Below are 24,825 nucleotides of genomic sequence, written 5' to 3' on the forward strand. Positions count from 1 at the left end.
TCCCCTCCACGGCCCGCCCCTTGTCCGTGCTCTGGCGGACGGACTAGCCTCATTAGCGGGGACTACGGCGCCCGTAACCCTCTCATACCCCCGCGGCGCTGCCTGGCTCCGTACCCTCATCATTCACCTAGAAGTGGACGGATGCCAACGCTGCCCGGCTCTGGGCAGTGGGAGGGTGTTCGCGCTAGGTCACGCACCGCCCCACGGTGCACTGCAGCAAAAGCCCCGCCCCCATTGCTTGTCCATCCCCCCTCCTGCTCGGACCAAAGGAGGGAGGCCACAGTCCAGTGTGGAAACAGAACGAGCAGATCGGACCGGTTTGCGGAGCAAAGGGAGAACAGAGCCCTGGACCGCCAGTGTGGCATGGGCCTCTACTGGAGTGTGGGGGGAGGGGCTTCCCCAGTGCTGGGATTTCTGTCCTCCGGTTCCGCACAGCTCCGCCAGGTTTCAGTTAAACAGGGAAACGCTCCTGCTATTACTGGGGTTGGTAATGTGAGCTAATTGAAGTCAATGAGGCAATGGAAGTAGAAATTCCGATGAAACTCAGACTAGCTCATTCGTAATTGCACGGCAGGGAAGGAACAGTAAAAGTTTATGCGCTAATAATGGAGCCGGCGCACAGCCGATAATCTCCTCGGAACGAATTTCCGCTCGTGCGGCCCTCTTACTGTATCCCCACGCTGTAATCCCATGGTGACGGGCGGAAATCGCACGCCAGCCATCCATGACGAGTGACCGCCAGGGTCGATGATGCATAGCTATCTGAGGCTCCTCCATCCTCGCTTAGAATGACTGAAGCTCGCTTGTGTGTGTGTGTGTGTGTGTGTGTGTCTGCATCCCCCACCCCTCCAGCGTTTTGTCCTCCGCAACTCAAATTACTCCCTCATTTGGATGTAAAGGAAGGAACCAGATGCAGACAGAGAGAGAGAGAGACAGAGAGAGACAGAGAGACACACACAGAGAGAGAGAGAGAGAGACACACAGAGAGAGAGAGAGAGAGAGAGAGACACACACACAGAGAGAGAGAGAGAGAGAGAGATGAGGACGAGATTAAACCCAGGGCTGAAACAGGCAGGACCGTGAGCGTGGAGGTCCAATACGGGCAGCGTGACCTAGCCGGCTTCAAAAGCACTCTCCCACAGAGAAGCGCACACACAGGGGTTAAGAGGCAGCAGCAAATAAACTAAGACTGCACGATACGCAACAAGAAATCCCATTGCAATATTTTAGGCTATTGTGATAAATACCTGATATTTCAAAGAAACCAAAAGTCAAAAGTTCATCCAAACAAGCAGATTTTAATTGGAACTAATTTATACTATTTCAGTTTTAAGGGTGTGTTTAGAGGCAGGCTGCACAGGAAGGACAACAATAAAATATTGGAATATTACAGATCCATATTGCACCGGTATTATACACATTTCCTTTGATGTGCATGGTGTTAGGAAAGGATCATTGGGCGAGGGAGAGACTGACATTTCATCTTAGTGCCATTGGGATGCGCTAGCCATCACAGGGACCTAAAGTTACTGGGCGTCAGTTTGCTGGGTAACGCTCAGTTTGAGTCAGTAAACTCCCAGTTTTAGTACACACACACACACACACACACTCACAATATAGAACACACGTTATAGGCACCAGGTAGGGCCGGCTAAGTTAGGACTGTGGCCCCAGACAGATGAATATTTAGCTTGAAAACCTATGACTTGGGTCCTAGACAAGTAAAATAACAGTATAATCACGTTAACTGGCTAAACGCTGCCTGGGTGCCTGACTCATGGTTCAAAATTGGCTTCCATTATTTTTGACCAAAATAATTGTTTACTGGCTCATGCGGACTCCGTGACGGATCACCAAAACACAGAACGCGTTGGAATGTCTGGGGACTGGTCACAATGCTGCCACATCCGTACGGCACGGCCCAGTATTGTGATGATGTTTATGTGATATATTGTGCAGCCTCTACAAATGTGCAGGGTGATGCCACAACTGTAGGAGGGAAGCGGGAAGGAGAACATGGAAGCGAAGGAAAAGCGACTGTCAAATCCGCAGGTATGCGCCTGCCGACTCAGACCAGTGCGAAGCCATCGTTACGTAAAAGTGGCACAGACTGCAGGCAGTAGCGCGGTCAGGAGCGGAGATGTGTGCTCCAGACGGCAGCCTCAGCACCAGGGAGCCCAGACCATAAAACTGAGGGGTGGAGGAGTGTGTCTTTTATACTCACAAACACACACACACCGGGATGCAGACAGACAGGCGAGCACAGACACCACACACACACACGCACACAGACACGCACATCTGCAAGCAGCTGTAATCCTACTGCCTTATCGTTACACTGTCTGATCAATCTAGTAGGCGGACGTCACCTCTGCTATCACTCCATATCTCTCTCTCTCTCTCTCTCTCTGCGTTTCTACAGCCGCATGCGGTTTAGAACTTTATCCAGCCTCTCCGGGGTTCAGTCCCAGAGCGACGGGGGTGAGCACTTAGCAGGGGGCACTCGAGGGAGACACACGCTGCTGAGAAACGCCTGACGCAATTACACGCTCAACTTGCACACCTGCACTCAAACAATATTTTCCGCATATATCCTTATAATAGAAGCCAGGTCTCTGGGTTTGCCTGCGCAGGTATGTGCAACTGTGTGTGTGTGTGTGTGTAACTGTATTTATGGGTAATTGTGTGTGTACTGTAGGCCAAGTGCAAACAGGTAAACGCTAGCTACCAAACGCCAAGGCAGAGCGCTTCGCCTGGGAGAGACCTCGGAGGGCCGCGCCGGAGCTGGCAGGCTGCCAGGCCCCGTTCTGATGCACGGCGGCTACGCCGCATGCTCGTCGCTTCCTGCAGCCGGCACGACGGAGGTCTCCTAATTGGGTCTTAATGGCAAGGGCACCAAACGCCAGCTAGTACTCTCCCTTCTCCCCCCCACCCAAGTTAATCTGTCCGACGGATTTGCTCCTGTGTCCGTCCGACTGTCTATCTCTTCCTCTCTCGTAGTTTCAGCCTCCCACAGGGAGACTGGCGCTGACAGCCGTGGGCAGAAGAACACTGACTGATCCCCAGAGCAGCTCAGGCTCATCTAAAAATACACACATCAGATCAGCGTGTGTCATTAGACAGCCGGTTTACATAACGCTGTCACTTCTAACTGGTCCGGAGTCAGCGATCCGGCTCCGTTCATCCTTCTGATCGGCAGGAATGAACCGTAGACAGCTAGTCTGAGGTCACAGCACGCATGCTAATTGGACTAGTTGACCCGACGCCGACTCGAGTCTGTCTTCTGTCCCCTCTCATCCACTAGCCAGCCCACAGTGGCTGTGCTTCACAGCAGTGTTTGGCTGCTTTGATATTGTCAAAGCCCATTCTCACTGGTGATGGAGTGCTAGCACACACTGACCATACAGGTGTGCGTGACAAACATGCTAAAAACAGGAGCAAATGTATACTGCTTACATTTATAGACAAACACACACACACACAGTGCTTCCAGATACCCAGTTTGGCAACCACTAGCTCAGTCTCACCCTTCTGCAATACGCTGTTTTGTGTGTGTGTGAGAGAGAGAGAGAGAGAGAGAGAGAGAGAGAGAGAGAGAGAGAAGGACACAGGTTAGAATTTAAAGCAGTTTGGGTAGCCACAGTGGTTTTAGAATGATCCCAGCATGTGTTTCTGTGTGTGTGTGTGTGGGTGTGAGGGGGGGCCCACTGTGGTTTTATAGTCACGGGGAACCTTCTTTTGATATGTGTGTGTGATGTGTGTGTGTGTGTGTGTAACCGCTGTGGTCTTAAAGGGATTCTGTGAACTACACCACACCACAGACAGTGGAGAATTCTGTAGTTTTGTGTGTGTGCCTATGAGCATGAGTCATGTGGACACTGTGGTTTCAGACAGTTCCTGTGTGTCACTGTGGCTGAGTGTGTGTGGGGGGGAGCTGATTTGAGGGAACACACTGTGGCACTGATCAGCCTGGTCTTTCACCTCAAGACATGTTCTCCCTCTCTCTCTCTGCACTACCTCTTCTTCTGCCACAGTCCCAGTGTTAATCCCTCTAGATTTGTAAAAATACATGAGATGGACCCGTGTGTGTGTGTGTGTGTGTGTGTGTGTGTGTGATTTCAACCAGCTAACTTGTGAGACAGATGTTTATATCTCCTCTCCACTGACCTGAAACAGCATACACACAGCGCACACACACAAACCGCCACACAGACACACGCTTGTGCACATGCAACTGCATACCCACAGCCACACACACACACACACACACACACACACACACACACTTTTTCAGACGTAATACAAAGGGCTTATTATGGGAACACTGATGACCTGCTCTTGGCCTCATAGCATCTGGAACAGTGCATGTACACACACACACACACACACACACACACACACACACACACACACACACACACACACCTCTGCACTCATATCTCAGTTACACATAAATCCGAATCACACAACCACTTCAACATGAGAGTCCACACGTGACGATAAACAAAGCTCCATTCACGGCGTGCACAGGGTAATTACACCCAGGCCAAAGCTACTTAACACCAACATTCTCACCGGGCAACATTCTGCCCCAGTTATCTGCGGGGAGCAAAACAGCAAGTCCGAGTTTCCCCGCCAAATCAATAAATAAAACGAATCGACAGGTACCTGTAGGAGGAGGACAGCCTGAGAACTCTGTGGAGGTCTGGCAAGCTAAAGGGGCACTATTTAGCAGGGGCAGCCTGCTAGTCAGGATTAGAAGCGGGTGCGCCTGCCGTTACCGCTCTGGAGGAAAGGCTATTTAGGTGTGCACGCGTGGATGCTGCTTCGGGTGGGACCGGTTATTGGCGCAAGCTCCGATGCTTTTGCGACGCTCGCCATTCCGGCCGTGTTGACGGCGGCTTAGCCGATATTTTTAATAGCTTCGAACGAGGCAGACGGAGCGGGCGACCGGAAGAACGGCCCCCGCGGTGCGCGGAGGACAGGACAGTGGCAGCTTCTGGACCGCACAGCCTGCGACTGGGACTGGGGAGGACAGCTCTGTCCCCTGACCAGCCAAAATAAAAAGTGTACACTAGCGAGCAGGGATTCTCACCTTTCAGCACAAGTGTTAGAGAGTGAGAATGTGTGTGTGTGTGTGACTGGGATTTATGAAGATGGACCGTGTCAGTTTTGGATCACCACTTCTTGCCCCTCGTCTAACCAGCTTGTTCTGAGCGCGCGTGTGCAGCTGCCTAGTGGGACCTCATTACTTCCCATTCGTCAGCCCCTCGCTGAGCCCCCGGAGTCTTTCCCCCTCATCGACGACGCCATGACAACAGAGCGGCACGGAGGGGACCGGCGTTTGTCAGTCCTTTAAGGAACCCAGCCTGAGAAAAGCCGCCCCCGCGTTCAGCACAGGTGGTGGCTCTCCGGCCTCCGTGACCCGTTCCGGCGTTACCCACGCCCTCTCCCCCCATCCCGCGCTGCTTGGCCTGCTTGTTCAGCAGGCTGCGAACCCGTCTGGCGCCAATAACGCATGGAGTGTAAGCATTGAGATGACACCCGTAGGAGTAGGCTGACCCCACGCGCATTCAGGCCTGTGGCGAGTTCTGCCTAGCAACACACAACGAGCGGCTCAAGCCAAGCGTGGATTCCAGCTCCGGCTTTGGCCATGTGACCGGCGATATGGACCTGATTGGTTCAGAGGGCTCTACCAGAGCCAGCCTGCCTGCAAACAGACAGGAAGAGCACAATGTTCATTTAAGAAGTATGGACTGGAAGTCGTGTAGATAAAGACACCACGGCAACTTGAGCGAGGGGCGCTTTGCAATGGTTCATCATAATTTAACAGCCTTCATGCGGCAAGTGAAATGAGCCCAAAAGAAAGGACAAAGTGTCCAGCTCTTAGGTGAAAAGGCTTCGGGGATCTGTTCTGGCATATGGACACCGGAGGTGAGTAGCCGGGGTAATTAGTGGACATGGCGTGCGCTAAAAGCCTGGGGAAAGACATGCTCATATTCATGTTCACATAAATACATGCAATGGTTACCTTTTAAAACTAGCTGCAGACTGAATACCAGTTTGCACCATCTTATTAGTCCACAGTTCAGCGCCTAAGGTCCGTTTGTATCCCAGAGATGCATCACAATTATGAACGTCTTATGAAAAATATTTTTTTTGGAGACACGACCAGAAGATGAGAATGAAACAGGAAAATGATGTTGCCCTGCTAGCAAACGTACCGTTTCTTTTTCAGAAAGGGCCTTCACCATGGCATCACCAATGCCGTCAGGAGCCGTTAACGTCTCATGCAACCACCGGCGGCAGACGTGGATTGCGATCTCTACAGGCTACGCATCCTCTCGCCCGGTCTCCATGGGTCTCTAACTGAGGGGCTAATTCCGTTTGTGGAGAGTGAAGAAAATCCCAACTTTTCAGAGTTGTCGCCGACACAAGGACTTAAAACAACCTCCCCGAGCGTTTTATGTGAGACTTGAAACATTCGCAAGTTGCTTGCAACTAATTGCAAGGGAGTCGTCTTTTCCTTAAAGAAAAAAAAGAACCAATGACCACCGTGCGACAGAAAGCACGTCTTTGATGGTTCAGAAGCTCAGAGGGAGCTGGAGTTTGGTCAGTGTCCAAACGTCAGAAACTGACCGGTAATGAATTAGAGGGCAGCTAAGGAATTCTGCCCGGCAACAGACGGACTGCAGTTTGTATTGTACACCTATAACACGTGCCAGTAAAACAGGACTACCCAGAGAGTTTGCATGCACTGTAGCATGACTGGATGTCAGAGGTCTAAGAGTCTGAACGGTGTAATTCATGTCCGTGTTTGAAACACACCTTGTTTGAAACACACCTCCTACAGTAAGCAGCATTTTACCATAACTTAGAACAAATCTCTAATTGGGTGGGGGGGTGAGGGGTTCTGTTCAGGGTCCTCTCTAGGTCAGAATGATTCTCCAAGTGTCGATCTGAGTGGCTGAATGCCTACTGAAAAATCCATAACTACCATTTTCTATTGTTTGGGTTTTTTTTGCCACGGACCAATTAAAAATGGCAGTTTGATCAAATAAACCCCGCAACATGAATTATGTCCGAGGGGGAGCCAGACTGCTCAGAGATGAGGAGAGAACCTTCCAGAGCAGAAAACCATGTGATGCTAGTGTTCTCCAGCAAAGGCCTGATGGGGTCAGCTCTGGTCACCGACGTTAACATTTTATTTCAAATTAATCAAAATCAATATGAGTTGGCCTCAGTGCAGGTGGAGGCCTGCTATACATGCCAAACAGGCATGAATCCCAGGAAACTCAGCTGAATACAACTGGCCCTAGTGAGTCCATTCTAGAGGACAGCGGTAGCCTCTTGTATGGTCCGAGAGCGATAGCACAGGTTATAGAAGAGATGTGATAGTTTAAAGGACATCAATGCAGTCCTCCACAAAGCCCAAACAAAAGGTTCTCCCAACAGTCAACTATTGTCTACAAACTACCCTGAACAGTGTGTTAGACCAGCCAGTTGATCCCCGTCACACAATGCAACGATTACAGCCCGTATACCAGCGGCCTTGAGGTAGAGTTACGCTCGACACACGGGGCAGAGAACGAATCCGTTTTGGCTTTAGGAACAGAAGTTACCATTTTCCATTGGCTAATAACACTTTCGTCAACACCGTAATACTGGAGACTCTGAAAGAGACCGAGAGCTTGCGTCTGTGCCAAAACAAGAGGAGCACTCATACCTAGAGCACGGTTACCACCCTATGTGAGAAACCACGACCACAAAGGTCCAGAAACATGACACAGGATAAATTCCCTCTCCTTCTGAACGCATGTTCTTCCACAAAGCGCATTAGCATCTCCAGCAACAATTACGTACAGATATAAACAAATATACACAAATAAAGGAATCAAACCCCATGTGACCCATTTACAGTACATCATGACTGGCCTTACACAGGCCGTGGTAAGGTGTCAGGAATGATAAATGGTTTTTTCCTTTGGAAAGTGGTTCAGGCCTGGCTGGTTATGGTAGTACCAAAATTTGCTCATAAACAGTGACTCGTGATAATTTTCTGTGCCCATATAAAATTCCTATTAAGTATTTATCAGTACAAATTCACACAGCTTGCAAAGTATGTGCAGAAAACATCTATAGAATGTATTACATGTTGAACGTATTTATCGATAAGCTAGACCATCCTACCATACAAGTGTTCCCTGTCTCTTAGCTGGGGCTGAATCTGAAATAGACTAATGTGTTGTGGATCTGTCTCATTGCCTGCAAACCACAGGACACAACAAATACGGCTGCACCCGCAGTCTGGTAAACAACCACACACACACACACACACACACACACACACACACACACACACACACACACACACACACACACACACGCACATGAATCAACATGCATGCACACAGACACACACTCAGACACACACTGAGACACACACACACCGCGTTCCTCATACAAACACACATCAATAAATAATTATACCAACAATTAGATCGGGAGCTCTCTGAGTCTGACTCGTTAAGATATTTGCAACCTACACACAGTCTGGCTTCTGAAAGGCTGGTGAGTGGGGGGGGGGGCTCGTTTTTCTTATGACCCAGTTAACCGCCTGACTTATCGATTTGAAATTACTCTTGCAGCGCAAAATGAATGGAGCGGCCGCACACTACGCACACCGTGGGCTACACTCACTCCTCACCATTCACAAGGACTTGTGTCGAAGGAAGGGTTTCTTATGGGAGGCGTCTGCGGAAGCAGGACCAATGTGACGGAGCTATGAAAGGACTGTAGGTGGCTCAGCAACTCCTGCCCTAATTGAAAGTACCTTTTAACTACACTCTTGTCTCTGGGGGTCGCGCATCGCAAACACCATCACAGCACAAAAAGGCTCGCCTGAAGGCTAGTGGGTGGCATAGATTTTTGTGGTATGATTTCCAGTAGGCAGCCACTGCTAATCAATACGTGGCCTTCTCTCTGAACACGAACCGTGTGCGCGGGCAGGGCAGCAGCAGGCGGCGCTTGTAGTCTTGGAGGGGAAGGTTGGGGGGTGTCAGATGAGAAGAAGGATAAAACACTCCCAATCAAAACCACCAACCAAATGATGAACAGTGAGAAATGTTAATAAATGCAATTATGATAAAGAGTGGCGAGGAAGGGAGAAAACGTCGCCTCCGGGTTCTGCTTCACAGGCCAAAATCTCTCACACACACTAAGCGATTTAATTGTGAAACGGAGCGACTGAAGCGCCGTGTTGAGGCGTGTTTTTGTGACGCCGTTATTCACGGTTTCATTACCCACCGAGTAACGACACTTCACAGAGGAGTCGTGAAGTGCGTGTTTCTTTCATTGTTTGTGTCGTTTGCTGCTGTTCTGTTCCCTTTCGTCACCCGAGGATGTTTTGAAAGGCTCATTAGCAATGCTAATTTGTTTGTTGAGTTGTTGTTGTGTTGTTGTTTTTTTTTTTATTCATTTTATTATTTTATGGGCAAAACTCAGAGCTCTGAAACCAAAACCTAAAAGGTTGGAGCTGGCAGAGAAGGTGACCCGGAACTTTTCAAAAGTTCCTCTGACGTTATAGGGAACCGTAAATCCGGGACGGGAGGAGAGTCTAGCAAGCAAAAACCAGGCGAGTCCAAGGACAGCTTTATTCTCCCCAGCCACATAAAGCCAACGTCCATGTCCTGAAGGACCCCGGCGAAGCAGAAGTTGAAGACAGAGGTGTACATCAATGAGGAAGTGACATCACCTAAAATGAACTAATTATTTGTGTTATTTCTGCTTTTTATTGTTTGTCTCATGTTACTGAGAGGCTTATTCATCACATATGGCTCTGAACATATGTGAAAAGAAATACAGAAACAGAGTGCAGAAAAATTTGTACAGGTGATATAACAGAAGGGCAGCTAGAATATACAAAAAAGAAGCACAACCTCACTCAAGCTGAGAGGCATGAAACAAAAAACTTGGTTAAAATTATTATTTCAACCCCATGACGTGTCCTTGATCGATAGCAAGAGCCGGCACAGATGGTAATCAACCGCCATCATGTAGCGCATCTCATTTACATTTATGCATAACGTTACCACGAGCAGAGAAGACAGCTAGGCAGAAGAGAGACGTCTGAGGCAGTCGGACATTCTGTCAGGCCCGGAACGGCGGTCTTCCCGTCTGCCGGTCTGCGAGTCTGTCTGTCTGTCTTGCCTATTTAAGTCTTCGCCATCTGCCAGGGACCCTCCTTGAAGGATCGGAAACGTAGAGTGTGCTTTGCGGACGGGAAACGACAACATTAATTGCTTGTAAGCGGGACGAGCAGGCAGAGGGATTTTTGATTGGAGGCTGATTGTGATGGAAGCGCAAATGAATAACACAAGGTGAGGGGAGGTGAATTATTCATAGGCTGGAAGCTCCTAGCCTGAGGAGGATCCTCGGAGCGCTATCTTTTCATCGGATTCAGCCAGCCGTGGTGCCGTCATTACCGAGGCAGATTGCTCCAGGCCCATCATTATAATGGCTGTGGTTATTATCGCTAATACGAATGCTGGCCATTTGTCGATATAAAAAAAATATATTTTTTTTAAAACCCCAGCGTCTCTGCCATTTCTGCTGTCAGGCTCTGGGCCAGGATGAGCACGCCTGCAGAACGCCTGGTTTGGCTGGCGCGCGTTCCGAACGCGCGAGGAACTGGGACAATCGTTGCCCACTTCCTCTGAAAGGATACAGCACAGAAAGAGATCCGACTGCTAAGGTACGTTGTGGTGAAATAATAGCTCCCATTTGCTCGGCGTGCGACCCGAAAAGTTCAATTACATTGCGAAGCAGTAAAAGAGTGAAGGGTAAAGGACACGACCACACGTCTTCGTACGAGAAACGACTTCGCCCGGCTCTCTCACTAACAGCTCAGCTGGTATAGATGGATGTTTCCCCTCCGCCAGCCAAACATCATTGGGCAGAAGGGGTGGAATGGACCTCCCCGACCAATCCCCTCACGCGGTGCCAGTCTGAGGACCTGGCCGTCTTCCTACATGGGTGTGTGAGGGGGCGGGACCGGGGTGGATGTGGGGCGGTCAGGGGGAGGAGCGCACGCTCCTCCCAGCATGCTTCAGTCACCTGCACCACTCGGCCTCTGGCCCAAGGGTCCCAGGGGAACGACAAAAGAGGCGACCACATCAGAAACATAAATCACTTAAAGCCTCAGGGGAACGGATGCACGGGGCCAGAGCGTGACAGAGCGCTAATCCTGGAGCCCCAGCTAATGATGGGACCGGCCGGCCGGCCAGCCGGCCTTGGGCACTGCGGCGGAGTTAATCTGGCTGTGAAGGAGCCGCCTAGTAAACAACTCACTCACTCCTCCAGCCACACACACACACACACACACACACACACACACGCACACGCACGCACGCGCGCGCACACACACCATTCCAAACAGACTGCCTCATGACCTTCTTTTCAATACCGCAGCTGTCCAGTGTTAAGACACAAGGCCGCACAAGTACGTTATTCATTCTCTCAGTGGGTTCTGTCTCTAAAACGCTTAGGCTGACTTCAGACCACGGCTCGAAGTGCCTTCAAAACAATCACTAGTCCGAGTATGGAACCGTCGGAACCATCGACTACTCGGCGCCGCACAAATTGCCGCAGATAACAGGTCGACATTACTGTGAACCGTAAACAAAGAGAGAACTCACCGAGTTGATGCAAGCCAGCTCTTTGTTAAGTAGCCACGGAAGGGACAGTTTGCCCTCCCCACGGTAGCACGACTGGATTCTCTCCTTGATCTTCTCCTTTATTTTGCGCAGGGTGAACAGGCACAGGGCCGACTCCTTGGGTGGCTTTGCCCGGTTCTTCTGGCCCTGAGCGAACACAGTGAACAGCACCTCCTCCCGCTCCGAGATGCCCAGTGATCGCGCCAGCCTGGCGCCGGGCCGGGTGAGGTAGGCGTCCTGGACCAAGCGATACTCCGCCCCGTCCTTGGAGCAGCCGATGGGGAACTCCACGTAGGAGTAGAACTTGGGGTCGTCCACGCAGAGGCGCACGATCTTGGAGGTGAAGAACTGCTCGCCGCTGGCGTCGGGCGAGGTGAGCTGCGTGTCCAGCTGCAGCGTCAGGTAGTAGATGAACTGCTCGCTGCTGAAACCATACACATAGTAGATGTCAAAGGCGGGGAACTTGGAGAGCGTGTCCGAAGGGATCTTGAGCTGGGAGGAGACGAACTCGTCCTGGTACACGAAGCTGAACATGTCCGCGTTCTCTTCGTTGGCCATCAGCTTGCGGCTGGAGAGGGTGGGGAAGTACTCCGATTTGCCCTCTATGGGCGTTCCCACGAACAGCTTCCCACTGCTCACGCCCTGCGGGCCGCTGACAACGACACCGGACATGGTGCCTGCTTCCGACACGCTGGACAGGTAGTGCTCCTTGCGGTGGTGCGGCTCGCCCAGCTTGAAGAGGTCGTCCAGCCGCAGAAACTGGCAGATGCCCTGCGACGTGCTTCCGCAGGCGATGAGCCGGTTCTGACCCGGGTCCAGCAGAAGCAGCTTGTTGACGTTGTTGGTCTGGGACAGCTCGTGGGGACAGGACTGGACCCCAGGCGGTGGGTAGCACTTCTCATTGTCCACCACCGGCCCGGTCACGTGGCTACGGAGCTTGGTCAGGTTGCCGGCGAGTTTGTAGATCCAGTTCACGGCGCCCACGTAGACCTCGCCCGTTTTGTTGTGGACCACCAGGTGCGTGAGCCCCCCCTCGGCCGGGGCAAAGGTTCGGAAGGAGGGGAGGGCCGCTTCTGGCGTCCCGCCCCGGCAGGACGAAGCCAGGAAGAGCAGGATGTGGAAGGCCCCGCGTAGGGGGCGGGGACAGTGGCCCGCACTGTGCAGTGGCATGTTCAGTAGGATCGCTCTGTTGGGAAGCAGACGTCCAAGGTGCGGTTCACCTTGCTGCTGAACTCCTTGCTAAAAACTCTGAGCACGTATGTCAGTTGGAGGTGAAGAGAGAGTCTTATTGACCCAGTGTCCTCGATGCTCGCGTGCGCTCTCTCACGTTTGCTCGCAGAGATGTCGTCTACACCATCATCATCTTCAGTAGCATGGCCTCTAGCCCTGCAAAAACAAAATGGGGGGGGGGGGGGGGACGACATAGCATGAGATCCAGCAAGAGGAAAATGGAACATTGCTTATCGATTTTCAAGGGTTTTACAATCTCTGGCAACCGCATGAAGAAGAACAACTCATAATACATAAGCGTTAATATTTTCAAGTAGGACCCAGGGGGGAATCCTATACAATGTTTAATGAGCAATTCCAAGCTGAGATTCATCAGGGGTTGGAAAACCACAAACCACACACTCTGCTGATTGACCTCGACATGCCGTTAAAGGGTTTCACAGAGTCTGCGCCAAGGCAACCAGTACGTTGGGGGGGGCGGGCAGGGAAGAAGGTAAAGTGATGTAACGACAGTGGTTCATTCACCTTGAGCAGCATCACAGGAACCTGAACCTGCAATAAAAAGCTTTTTTATGTCCCCTGTACAACACAACAAATCCACTGAGGTCGACCTCGCGTAAAATAAAACCACTTCCCCCGAACTCCTTACGAGGGGGGCCGGGTTTTCGGACCCCATACCCTGACGCCACGGGCCACTCGCGACTCGAAGGCTGCATCCTATCAAAACTGCCATTACGGAAATCCATCAACCTCGGAGCGCTGGTACGCTGGTCGGTCGAGGCCGAGGTGCGCGGAAAGGTGCGATAAAAGACAGAGGTGCTGGAGATGGCGCGGCCTAAGGCTTCGTGTCCCGCCAGCGACTGTCTGCACCGTGACCTTCTGTGCTGAACTCAACAGTAGTGGCACTGTGGCAGATGACATTTGTGTGACTTTGCAAGGCCGAAGAATGGGACAGCCTGTCTGTCTGGTGTTCTCAAGGCCGGAGAATAGGAGAGCCTGTCTGTCTGGTGTGCTCATCCACTGCTCAGCGCTGGGGATAGCAGGGGCTGGTGGAAGGATGCATGTGTATGCATTCATTCAGGCACGTGTGCGCGCGCACGCACACACACACACACACACACACACACAGCAAGTGGTAAGAGCAAGCACACAGGAACAAAAGTCAATCCCAACGAGTCAGCACAAACCCTGCGTGTGCGAGGTCAAGTTCTGGTCTCCTTCTAGTTTCTGCTGATGTTTGAACAGTCTAACAGTCCTGCAGAGTCCCTCAATAATATTTGGCAGAAATCCACGTAGAACATAAAAATCATTCCTCGAGGTAGCAACTAATAATTAGGACTACAAATAACCAGCACATAAACAAAAGAGCTCGACAGCAGGCATCAAACTGCATTTAGCAGAGCGCAACATATAATAGAAAAATATGAACCCGATTGTCAGTGCTTTAACTCATCTGGGACACAAACTTACAGCTAAAAGCTGTTAGAAAGGCAACATGGGCATCACTGGGTGGGATATTTACTGACCAAAAATCCCTCTGAATGACAAACAGATCTCTTCAGGTGGGATACTTCTGCGTGCCTTTCTCTGCGCCTGGGGTAACCTCCAGAGAAGACGGAAGTGAATTAAAGAACCAGATCCGGAAAAAAGTGCAGAAGTAGACGAGATATTTAAAGAGATAAAATACACAGGAAGCATCATTTCCAGATTACATCCAGCTAAGATTACGGGCCCTGGACACACACACACACACACACACACACACACACACACACACACATTACGAGCCCTAGACACACAATGCATGTAGCAAACAGGCAAGGAAGGAGTTCAGTTGAAGTGGGCCGGGGGCAGGTCATGGGCAGGTCGTGGGCAGATGAGGGAGCTGCTTAAGCAAAACGTATACGCAGAGTGTCATTACCATGGGGGCCACACCTTGGAGGAGCAGCACGGGAGAGGCAGAACCCATCTGAGGGACATTCAGTACACAGGCGCTCCACAGCACCCTTCCACAAGCCTGAATCCTCGGCCACTTGCTTTGTTGTGCGCTCTCTCTCTCTCTCAAATTCTCCTCCTTCGGTACGCGCAGCCCTCTTAACATCAGACGTGTCTCGTAAAGCTGTCAGATGCACCGGCACAACAAGCCATCTCTTTACACGCAGGACGCTGAGGAACGTGGAGCCGTGAGGCGGCCAGAATTTGAAAGATGTGGGTCACTCTCTCCGCCCCACAACTGTATCAGATAAACTAGGACATTAAAACCTCTCAAACCTTCATTACAGTTCACGCCAAAGGTACCACGACGAGCTCAGTCCCGATTTAATTTCCAATTTAAAAGAGCGATAATGGTCCCAGCTGGGACTGGTCGCAGGGTGACTAAGAGTGCAACTGATGAGAGGAACAATGGTTTGTTTACCAGCAGGGGATGAGTTCAGAGACGGCGCTCCGTCTCGCCGCGCTGACGGGCGGTAATAGAACAGGCTGCCATCGGAACGTCAGCATGAGCAGCAAGGAGCTAAATCTCGGATGAAAGTGGCGGTGTGATGTGGCATAACGGTTTAGCGTGTCGCCATGGAGCTCAGACAGCCCTCGAAGGCCTCGGGAGCTTCTCAGCCACCACAGGAGCGAATATCTCACAGCCCGGAGAGAGGGAGAGTGAGAGATGGAGAGAGAGAGAGAGAGAGAGAGAGAGAGAGAGAGAGAGAGAGAGAGAGAGAGAGAGAGAGCGAGAGGAGAATGAGAAAGTGAGAGGGAGAGAGAGAGAGAGGGAGAGAGAGAGAGAGAAAAGGAGAATGAGAAAGTGAGAGCGAGAGAGAGACAGAGAGAGAGTGAGAGAGAGAGAGAGATGAATAACACTGAAGGCAACAGCAACAAGGCACGAAATTTCATATGCGATTCCTCAGCAAAGGCAGCTATGCACTTTGGAGCATCAAAAAGTAAACAGTCAGCCAGATCGCAGCTGAAAGCTGAGAGGAAACTCCAGGCTCTGAAGATGAAAAAGACCTACTTACCCACCATCTTTCCACAGACAGTCCGTCATGACGCCATACTCAACAATACAGGATAATCAAATTCAAGTCGGATGGCCCCGCCCACCAACCGGAGCTGAGCGGAGTCAGAGTGGTGTTTGCGTTTGACTGACAGCCACGCGGCGGGTGCAGCTCTGATGAGCGCGAGGCCGATGGTGCCGGCTCTCCACCCACCCTCCGGGTCAAACGGTTCGGCTGCAGCATGGCCACGTGCTGCTCCCAAACGCGGCGGCAGAAGGTGGCCGTCTCGTGGCGTCACGGCGACAGCTCGTTTATCTAAATGATCTTTGATGCAGCTAAACGGGATGCGTGCAATCACACGCGCGCTTGCGCTCGCTCACGTGTCCTTTAATACTAATGTGCGGACTGGTCTTAAATCAGCAGAAACAACTAGAGCGGTCCGAGTCTACGAAGGTGTGAATTGCGAGCGATGACGGAAGACTCTGCCTCTCCGAGGGGATGGCCATTAAGGCCAATCGCCAGGCTGTTTCAGTCTGGGCTGTAAAACGGCGTCATCGGGGGGGGGGGGGGGGGGGGTGTCTGCGTTTAAGCCCCGCCCCCGATGCCGGGTCACCGCAGGTCATAGGGCACCATCAAAACCACCGCCCGACGTGACCCGACGAGAGCGGTGCCCAGCATGACCCGACAGCAGAGCGGCACGCGCTCAGAGAGGAACCGGCCGAACGCAATCAGCCGCATCAGCGCGGAGCACGAGGGGACGCGGCGTTCATGGGCAGGTTGCCATTACCGCCACTGCTCCGCAGATCCCCGCGACCCGGTAGAACCACGCCAGCGACTCCACGCCTCGCCGCAGGCCTGCATGGAACGCTCTCTCTCTCCCCACATGGGAAGCTTGAATTTATTTCCATTTGCACCTCTCCCAAGCATGCCTGCCATTTCCAGCTCCCATCCTGCGGCCAGACACCGTCCTGCGGCCAGACGTTTTTGAACCAAGCGTGCTCAGATCGAAGAGATTGTTATAATTGCACCGCTTACAACAACAACATCGCTGAGCCAGCACCAATTATCTACAGCAAATACCACCTTTAAACTCGGCCGCGCGCAAAAGCCGCTGATTATGGCTATGAGGGTCTGGACAGAAAGACTCAGAACAGTAGTGCAGCTTATGGTGTTTTCAACTCGCACTGCTACACCAGAGCTCATTCCATCTGGTTCACGTCATCAAACAGCGAGGCATTCTCTGGCCTATTTACCTCCAGAAAAAGTGTGTGTATGTGTGTGTGCACTGAGCTACACATTTCACTTTCATTTCGCCTCCTTTCACTACCTAAGAACCATCCACTCACAACACACCGCATAAACATAAAGTGTTATACACACAGCAAGTGCTTTTGAATCTGTCACTTAATAAAGAAGCTGTGTGTGTGTGTGTGTGCGTGTGTGTGTGTGTGTGTGTATAGAGGTGGGGAAATGCGTGTTAGTTCTTCCACACTCCATTCAGCATGTCATCCGGGTGACCTTTCCAGTCAGATCGGTGGGTTCCTGATGCATGCGTTTGTGCTAACACAATTACACTGGGCTAATGAACAGAGCAGAGAGATAAAGTGGGCCGCCCGCGCGCGCCCGCGTCCTATCTCAATCTCCTTTAAAGGCTACATTTGCATCTTTAATAGAAATGAGATTCCTCATTAAATGTGCAGGCAGCTGTCACAACGCGAGCGAGGAGGGAGAGCGATTTGAACCCCCACTCGCCTCCTCCTGCCGCGCTCCGACCCCGAGCCTAGGTGTCACGATTCGTAACGCAGGAGGGCAGCGCAGCATGCACGGTAACCGACGCCCTCCCTACTGCGGGTGAGTCCGGTTTCCGGAGAAGAGCCAGGCCTCACGGCTGCGTGACACCGCTGATGTCTCCACACGTCCCTCCCAGGTGCTCGGGTCAGGGTCGTAACGGTGCCTGATAGGCAGCAGGGTAGCTAGCGGGGCTGACGGGCATCGCCTAATGGCCAAGAGCAGCTCCCAGTTCAACAGTCCACAGTGGCTCCCCCCAGCAGGTAAAATGTGGCAGGTAAACTAAACCACTAATTACACAGCACACTAGTAACACACACTAAACAGACGGAAAGTCAACAGCAACCGTCTTTCACACACACACACACACACACGCGCGCGCGCGCATGCGTACACACATACACACACATTTTTCAGTCACATTCACTGAGGCTTTTCTTAAAAACGTTCAAGTGAGAACAATAACTGCTGATGGATGAAAAATACATTTTGCAAAGTCCTTCTGATTGATTATGAAGGGGCAAATTTCAGGCGCCCAGATTTTCCCTAGTCTTGGCTTCAAAGGCTCCTGAGCGTTCCTCGCTGGACAGTGTCCAGGACGCGGGGCTGGCATAAGCCTGTGCGTCACAGCTAGTCTGGCTGTTCATTAGAGGACCCTGTCTCTGGTGAGGCGAGCCTTTTCTCCTCTGCGAAATCCTGGAATCAGCCCCAGTTCGGTGTCCTATTTTCCAACGCCGGGGCACCTCCACCTTATCCGAGTGTCCATTGGCTGATCCAGGCAAACGTGGCCCCCAGCGTTAAGACAGGAGTGTGACCATAGTGTCTAGTAAGATCCAAGGCCCATTTGCAGGTGGCCACAGACATCCACTCAGAATCAGACACACACACACATTATTTCATACAACATTAAACAATCACAATGAAATATTCCTGTACAGGAATTGTTTTTTACTGATATGCATTTAACTACTGTTCCAGGTCTTATACACATTAAGACATTACCAACAAGGTTCACTAAACCAGCTACTCTTATCTAAGTTGGGGGTGGAGCTCTGAGGAGTGTGAGAGGGTGAATATCACCATGGCTGTAAATGCCAAACTCAAGAGGATCACACTCTCAATTATACACCGACCCCATCAGAGTCAAACACTGTGCTGCCCCACTCTTTCAGTCATTCGCGCGCGCACACACACGCGCCATGAGCGAGACAAGCCAGTTATTAACTTGCGCTTTCTTTTGCTTTGTTCTTCCTCGACAAATGGTAATAGCGGAGAACACCCTGACTGAGCATGCACAATTCCTTCTTACGGTCTCTCTCTCACACACACACACACCAAAAAAACTACACAAAAGCTCACACCCCGTGCGCAAGGCAAGCAGCAGCCCTGCGCTCCACAGACGGCCCGCTGGAGAGACTCGTGGGAGATCTCTACACCGTGCAGGCACTGCTCCAAGTCTCAGCACAACTCATTCTCCTCAAACTCATCCGGAGAGTTCCTACTTATCCCTCAAAGCCTCCAGCATCTGCTGATCTCCACAAAAGGCCCCTCGTGCAGAGAAGGATTCCTAGCCCCCCACCACCCCCCAGAGCCCACCTGACAGCTGCCTGACAGAGGCCTCTGCTTATTTATCAGTGCTCGGGCCCCGTACGGTCGGGCCGCCTCTGTCGGCAATTTCGCCGAGAGCAAGCAGCAACCCCTTCCACGGCCTCCCCGCCGGAGAGGAGCAGGACGGGCTGGGAAAATCCGCCAACGACGCAAAGGAGCAAAAACAACACGCGTCACTGAAACGTGTAACGCTGCGTTTTGGAACTCTGCCAAGACTGTCGGCTTGGAAGTTTAATAAGAAATGATGATAATTCGGCTTTACGCTGCCTGCGCATTTAAATAATATCTGTCCGATGTCTCTTAAGAAAAAAAAAAAAAAAAAAACACACACTTTTAAGGATTTCTGCCAGTGTAGTTGTGGAAAACGTTCCTAGAATTCTATAGAGGAATTACTGGAGGAACCGCAGTTCTTTGCTTATTTGTACCCACTAGATATTCGGGGAGGCACCATCAAGAGAGGTGACAACCAAAACACATCTAACAGTCAGGAACGGCGCTCGCCGCTCCACGTGTTGATGGCTCGACCTTGCGTGGAAGAGAAGTGTGAAGCCAGGGCTCAGGAAATCAAACAGCGTCTGCACAGCCTCTGTTCCTGCCAAGCCGCAGGGAACACTCCTACGGGATCAACGGGGTCCTGAAAACGCGACGCGGCAGCCCGGCGCAGGACGAGAACACGCACGGCGCCCGGCCCTCGCCACGAGGTTCTGCAGCAAGGCGTGTGAATCAAATACCACTGGGGAGAGGAATTTGACCTGTGACCCCTGCCCACGACCCATGACAGTGAAGCCTGTTCATTGGTGTGGCAGAGTAATCATTTCCAGAGACAGCCACTCAGACAAAATCTCCACGGTGAGAGAGAGAGAGAGAGAGAGAGAGAATGACTACACTGAGATGTGTATAAGGAATCACACTATCCAAGAGCGTTACCATACAGAGATCAGACCATACTGGCCAGCATCAGAAACACTCTGAAAGAAACAGAGAGAGAGGGAGAGAGTTAGATAGATAGACAAACAGACAGATGTAGAATTTGTTGTAAATGTTTGCACCTCTCAAAATGTGTTGCATGAGGCTTATAACAACAGGAGCCCTTCTAAAATTAAATGACTGCGCATTTCCCAAGAATGACCTATTCAGGCAACGTTTCTGCTGTTTACCTTCAACGATGTGACTACACATCTGTTAGGACTGTGCAGTTATGACCTTTCTCACAACTGATGCCTTTCAAAGAAACTGTCCCAGGCTTGTCGCAGGTTGTCCCAGGCCGTCTTTAGTCAACACGGTCCTGGATGGATGATAGACCTGACAGTACCAATCAAGCAGTAGCAAACGATCTTCACTACCCAGATCAGTCCACTGTCAGAAGGCCACAGTAGGCAGCTATAATCCCACGGGCCTGGTATGATCCCAACCCAACCGGAGTAAAAGGGAAACCCCGCCCCCTCTGTCAAAGACCCCCTACCAGGTCACAGGTCAAGTAGGTCCACAGGATTAGGGAATGTGTCACCTTATCTTGAGGATCGACTTAACTCTTTCACACACTCGCACAGCGCCTGTTCCTCTAGCAATGGATAAGACAGCCATAGTAGAATGCAAATGCAAAGATAACTCCTAACCCAAGAGAACTCCTAATCCTGCACTGCTAGTATGGAAGTAGATTTCTAAATCAAAGTCCTACTGGTCCATGGATCATCATCATCATAGTGGTCCTACTGGTCCATGCATCATCATTATACTGGTCCTATTGGTCCAAGAATCATGAAGAATGCTACTTATTACACTATATGAAGTGTTAATTTCTGCAATGCCAATAACATAAACCATGTTTTTAGGTGTTCTACTACATACCCAAAAGTTCCCTAAATTCTGCTCATCCTGTTTTTAAATGACTTTACAAAAGCTCAAGGTCTGTATGGCGTTTATTCCGCACTGCTAGATATTTTATCAGATTATTCTGAAGTTATACAACTGAACCGAGTTCCCCATCCTTAACGTTTTCACGTCCCAGTTTGAGTGCGGCTTCTCGTTTGCTTTGTAACACCATCACGCAGAGTTTCTCCACTGTTAAACTACTTTGTGACAATGTCTGCTGGAAAAAAAACGCACTTTACAAATCAAACGAACTGATCCGAACTGCACGCAAGGGTCCAACCTTGAAGCATGTGTGGCACTAATGCCTTCAGATTTATAACCTGCTATCAATAAGCCTAATACCACATGTTCAAAACAGAAAGGAGAGTACAAAATCAGCACCCAGGGCAACCCTCTATCCCGTTAGCCTACATCACAGTCTGACCATTAACCTTAGCATCCATCATTCACGCAAAATCCCTCCTGAGTTCAAGAGCAGTAAGCAGTAAGGAGATATCAACCGGCTTGATTGACTCGCACTCGCGAAAGACAGGGACGCGTCATGGGAGACAAACGAGACTAAATGAGGCAAGATGGAGAAGAGGGGATCGTGATGCGTGCTGCTCCCACCGCACAGACGCGGCCCCCAGCCCAGGGAGCGATCAATACTTTTCACATCTGTTAACGAGGTATTAATTAAGAGATTACTGAACACTACCATCCTGACTTCAACCTCCTCCCTGTGCTAAATGGAGGACATCCACTGCACCCCAACACACACACACACACACACACACACACACACACACACACACGCACACGCACACAGCATGAACGACAACAATGCCTATATGCCTTCTATCCTACATGTCCAACGAGCTACGTCTATACATGTCGTTTACAATAACGCGCTCATCTGGTTGTCACGGGAACCGAGAGTGTGCGCAGGCCCTGTGTCTTCAGGGGGAGTGGTCTCCTCCCTTCGCTGTTCATCTTACTTACAAACAACAGCGTGGAGCTCCTACATTATTTACCCTGCTCTCAGTATACACTGCACAGCTGCCTGAAGGAGTTTTTCAACTGCTCTCTCTAAGCAGGGAAGGGTAACAAAAAATAAAGTGAAATACACAGTAAATAGTCTGCTATGGAGATTACACAGCTTGGGCCATAAACCACAAGCACAAACTGCTAAACATTAGCAAAAATGACAAGCACAGTCGTCTAACAGAGAAACAGTCACGGGGGGGGTTAACCAATACAATATCGCACACACACAGAGGAGGATGGGTGAAGGAACGCTTGGACTCATATACAACAAACCCCATACCACACACAGCTCCATGCGGCTGTTTGCTTAGAAAGACTCCCACTGCCCGGAGCGAAGCTCCTTCTCCAAGTCTCAACTGAGAGCTCTGAACAAACAAAGCTCTTCCAAACAAATTTAGCTGAATATAAAATAATGCTAGCCTTGGAAAAAAGAAAAAGAAGAGATGAGATAAAAAATTAAAAAAAAAATTTAAAAAGAGGGTGCGTTTGGTTTTGCCTTCCGTTTACTTCATGCACACCAGCCTCGAAGACTCCCACACTCAAACAGAAATTAGCAGTGAGCAAAATCACATCACAGCAGTTGTTAACGCCGTTAACAACCGCTCTGGCTGCACCATTCCAAGGCGCGTGACTGAGCTATCCTGGATCCGTTGTAAGAGCCATGGAAAGCGTTATAGAGTATGGCAGCAAAGAGCTTCTGTGCTAGCAGATGGCAGATAGCATTGATCGGATCGCGGTGCTGATAAGAGCAAAGGGAAGACATGGCGTCCTCGAGCCGGAGAGAGAAGGAGCAGGCATGAGCGGCATCGCACAGCCTGGCTCAGGCTACTCGCGCATTAACGCTGCCGCGCTGGACCTAAAAGTAAACCGGGCGGCCCATCCGGCACGGCCCCCTCCAGGCCAGAGGCGCGGCGGCAGAGCTCGAGGGGCTCCCTCCGCACAGAGACGTGCAGCGCGATGCTTAGGTTAGGGGTCATTCTGATATTTGATGCTTTACTCGGAGAGACAGAAAGTGGGTCTGTCCACAGCAGTTTTGTTACAGCTACTATAGAAGTATAAAGTTATAACTGTTGGATAGGTGATGTGTTATAAATGCAGGGCATACTGTTAAAGCTTAGCGTGGGAGGCTGTTTGAGAGTCACATGAAAGGAACTGCGTGTGAGGGGTTGTACTACAAAAGGGACGTCGGCAAAGTTCAGACTTAAAACTTTACCGACTCAGTGCTGATGTTTTGTAATTCAGCACTTCAGCTTCCAGCCACAGAACAAAACAAAGAGGCTCTTCCTATCTGGACTGATGTCATCATAAACACAGCGAGCACTGAACCTCCAGAGCCACCCCATCAAACAGCACCCATCATAACTCTAAACAGGAAAACTGCAGTAAATGCTCAGAACATCAGTCATGCACTGCAACTGCACATCAGCTCTACAGAGCAACCGCAGGTCTAAGCACTTTTACACAAGCCTATGATCCATATACATCTGGACAGACTGTTTTAGCTTGGCGCGAAGAGATTAGTCCATATAAGGTTGTTGATTCACGCGACAGTATATTTTCATGTTCTCAGCGGTACGTTTATACTCCCCAAGTGAGAGTTTGTGTCACACAAGCTGAGAGAGAAACAGTCAGACAGACAGAAAGACAGACAGAGAGAAAAATTAAGAGGAGATACAATTTCATTATCTTTCCCTCACATCTGATATAGAGAACTTCAAAACACCCCAGGCCTGGTTCATCTTCACAGACGTGTCAGTTTGAAGTCTCCGAAGATTTGGAGCAAAGAGATCGGCTGCAATACACTGGGGTTGGAAATTAAATAGATAAACTAAATCTAACGGGTTTCTGCCCTACCAGTGACTTTCAAGCAAATTAAAAAAGCAAAGAAAGTATATTCCCGTCTTAAACTCATCTCCATAAAAACAAACAAATGATGTCACGGCGTGACTAAATACACGCACATATTTTGAAATTTTCATATTTTTTTTCTCTCTCTCATGCTTAGCGCGCGGCCGTGACCGAGTGTCTCGCTTCTGAACGGGCCTGCAACGGCAGCGCAGGCTCGTGCGGAGGCGACACAGGCCCGAAGGCGAAGGTGCCGGGGGGTGGGGGTGGGGGTGGGGGTGTGGGTGGGGGGGTTTAACACAGCTGTCAATCACAGCGGACCGTACGGCGGAAACCCAGGTGGCGTTTGGCACCATGTTGTTTGCTTTCCCGCACTGCCACACGTGCTGCGGCGTTATTAGATAACCCCTTCACACCTTATCAACTCAAATATTTATAGCAGCTATAAGATACTGGTTGCACCGCGCCTTGTAGCTTTAGTAAATATGTTTGTTGCATAAAAAAAGAAGAGTCCGAGTAGTCGTGCTACCTGGGAGGGAAGCCCCTCGCTCCCATGCAGGAGTCTACGTTATGACCATCGTCAATGATCTGATGCTAATCTAATTATACGTGTAATCTGACCCGTAAAGCATGCCTCTTGGTCGAGATGCGTCGTCTGCGCGAAGGTGGATAAACGCAAGGTAACTGGCTTCTCTTCAGCTGCGAGAGGCTGCGATTAATGACGACTACAAGAACGATTACAGCGCGCTCGA

General features: G+C 50.6%; 1 protein-coding gene across 15 annotated transcripts in view; it reads right to left on the bottom strand.

The window, feature by feature from the left end:
- The window catches only part of plxna1a (plexin A1a), a 154,385-nt gene that overhangs the window by 127,969 nt on the left and 1,591 nt on the right, over positions 1-24,825 (bottom strand). For 14 of the 15 annotated variants that reach the window (XM_081704502.1, XM_081704497.1, XM_081704500.1 and 11 more), the window contains exon 2: positions 11,697-13,100. In XM_081704502.1, the coding sequence (XP_081560628.1) occupies positions 11,697-12,884 (1,188 nt within the window). In that variant the 5' untranslated portion in view covers positions 12,885-13,100. Of the gene's footprint in view, positions 1-11,696; positions 13,101-14,865; positions 15,064-15,360; positions 15,587-24,825 lie in introns of those variants that run through there. The other variant, XM_081704499.1, reaches the window with a different exon arrangement.

This window comes from Electrophorus electricus, chromosome 21 (assembly GCF_041902795.1).
Source record: "Electrophorus electricus isolate QZ-2024a chromosome 21, ASM4190279v1, whole genome shotgun sequence".
NCBI lineage: Eukaryota > Metazoa > Chordata > Actinopteri > Gymnotiformes > Gymnotidae > Electrophorus > Electrophorus electricus.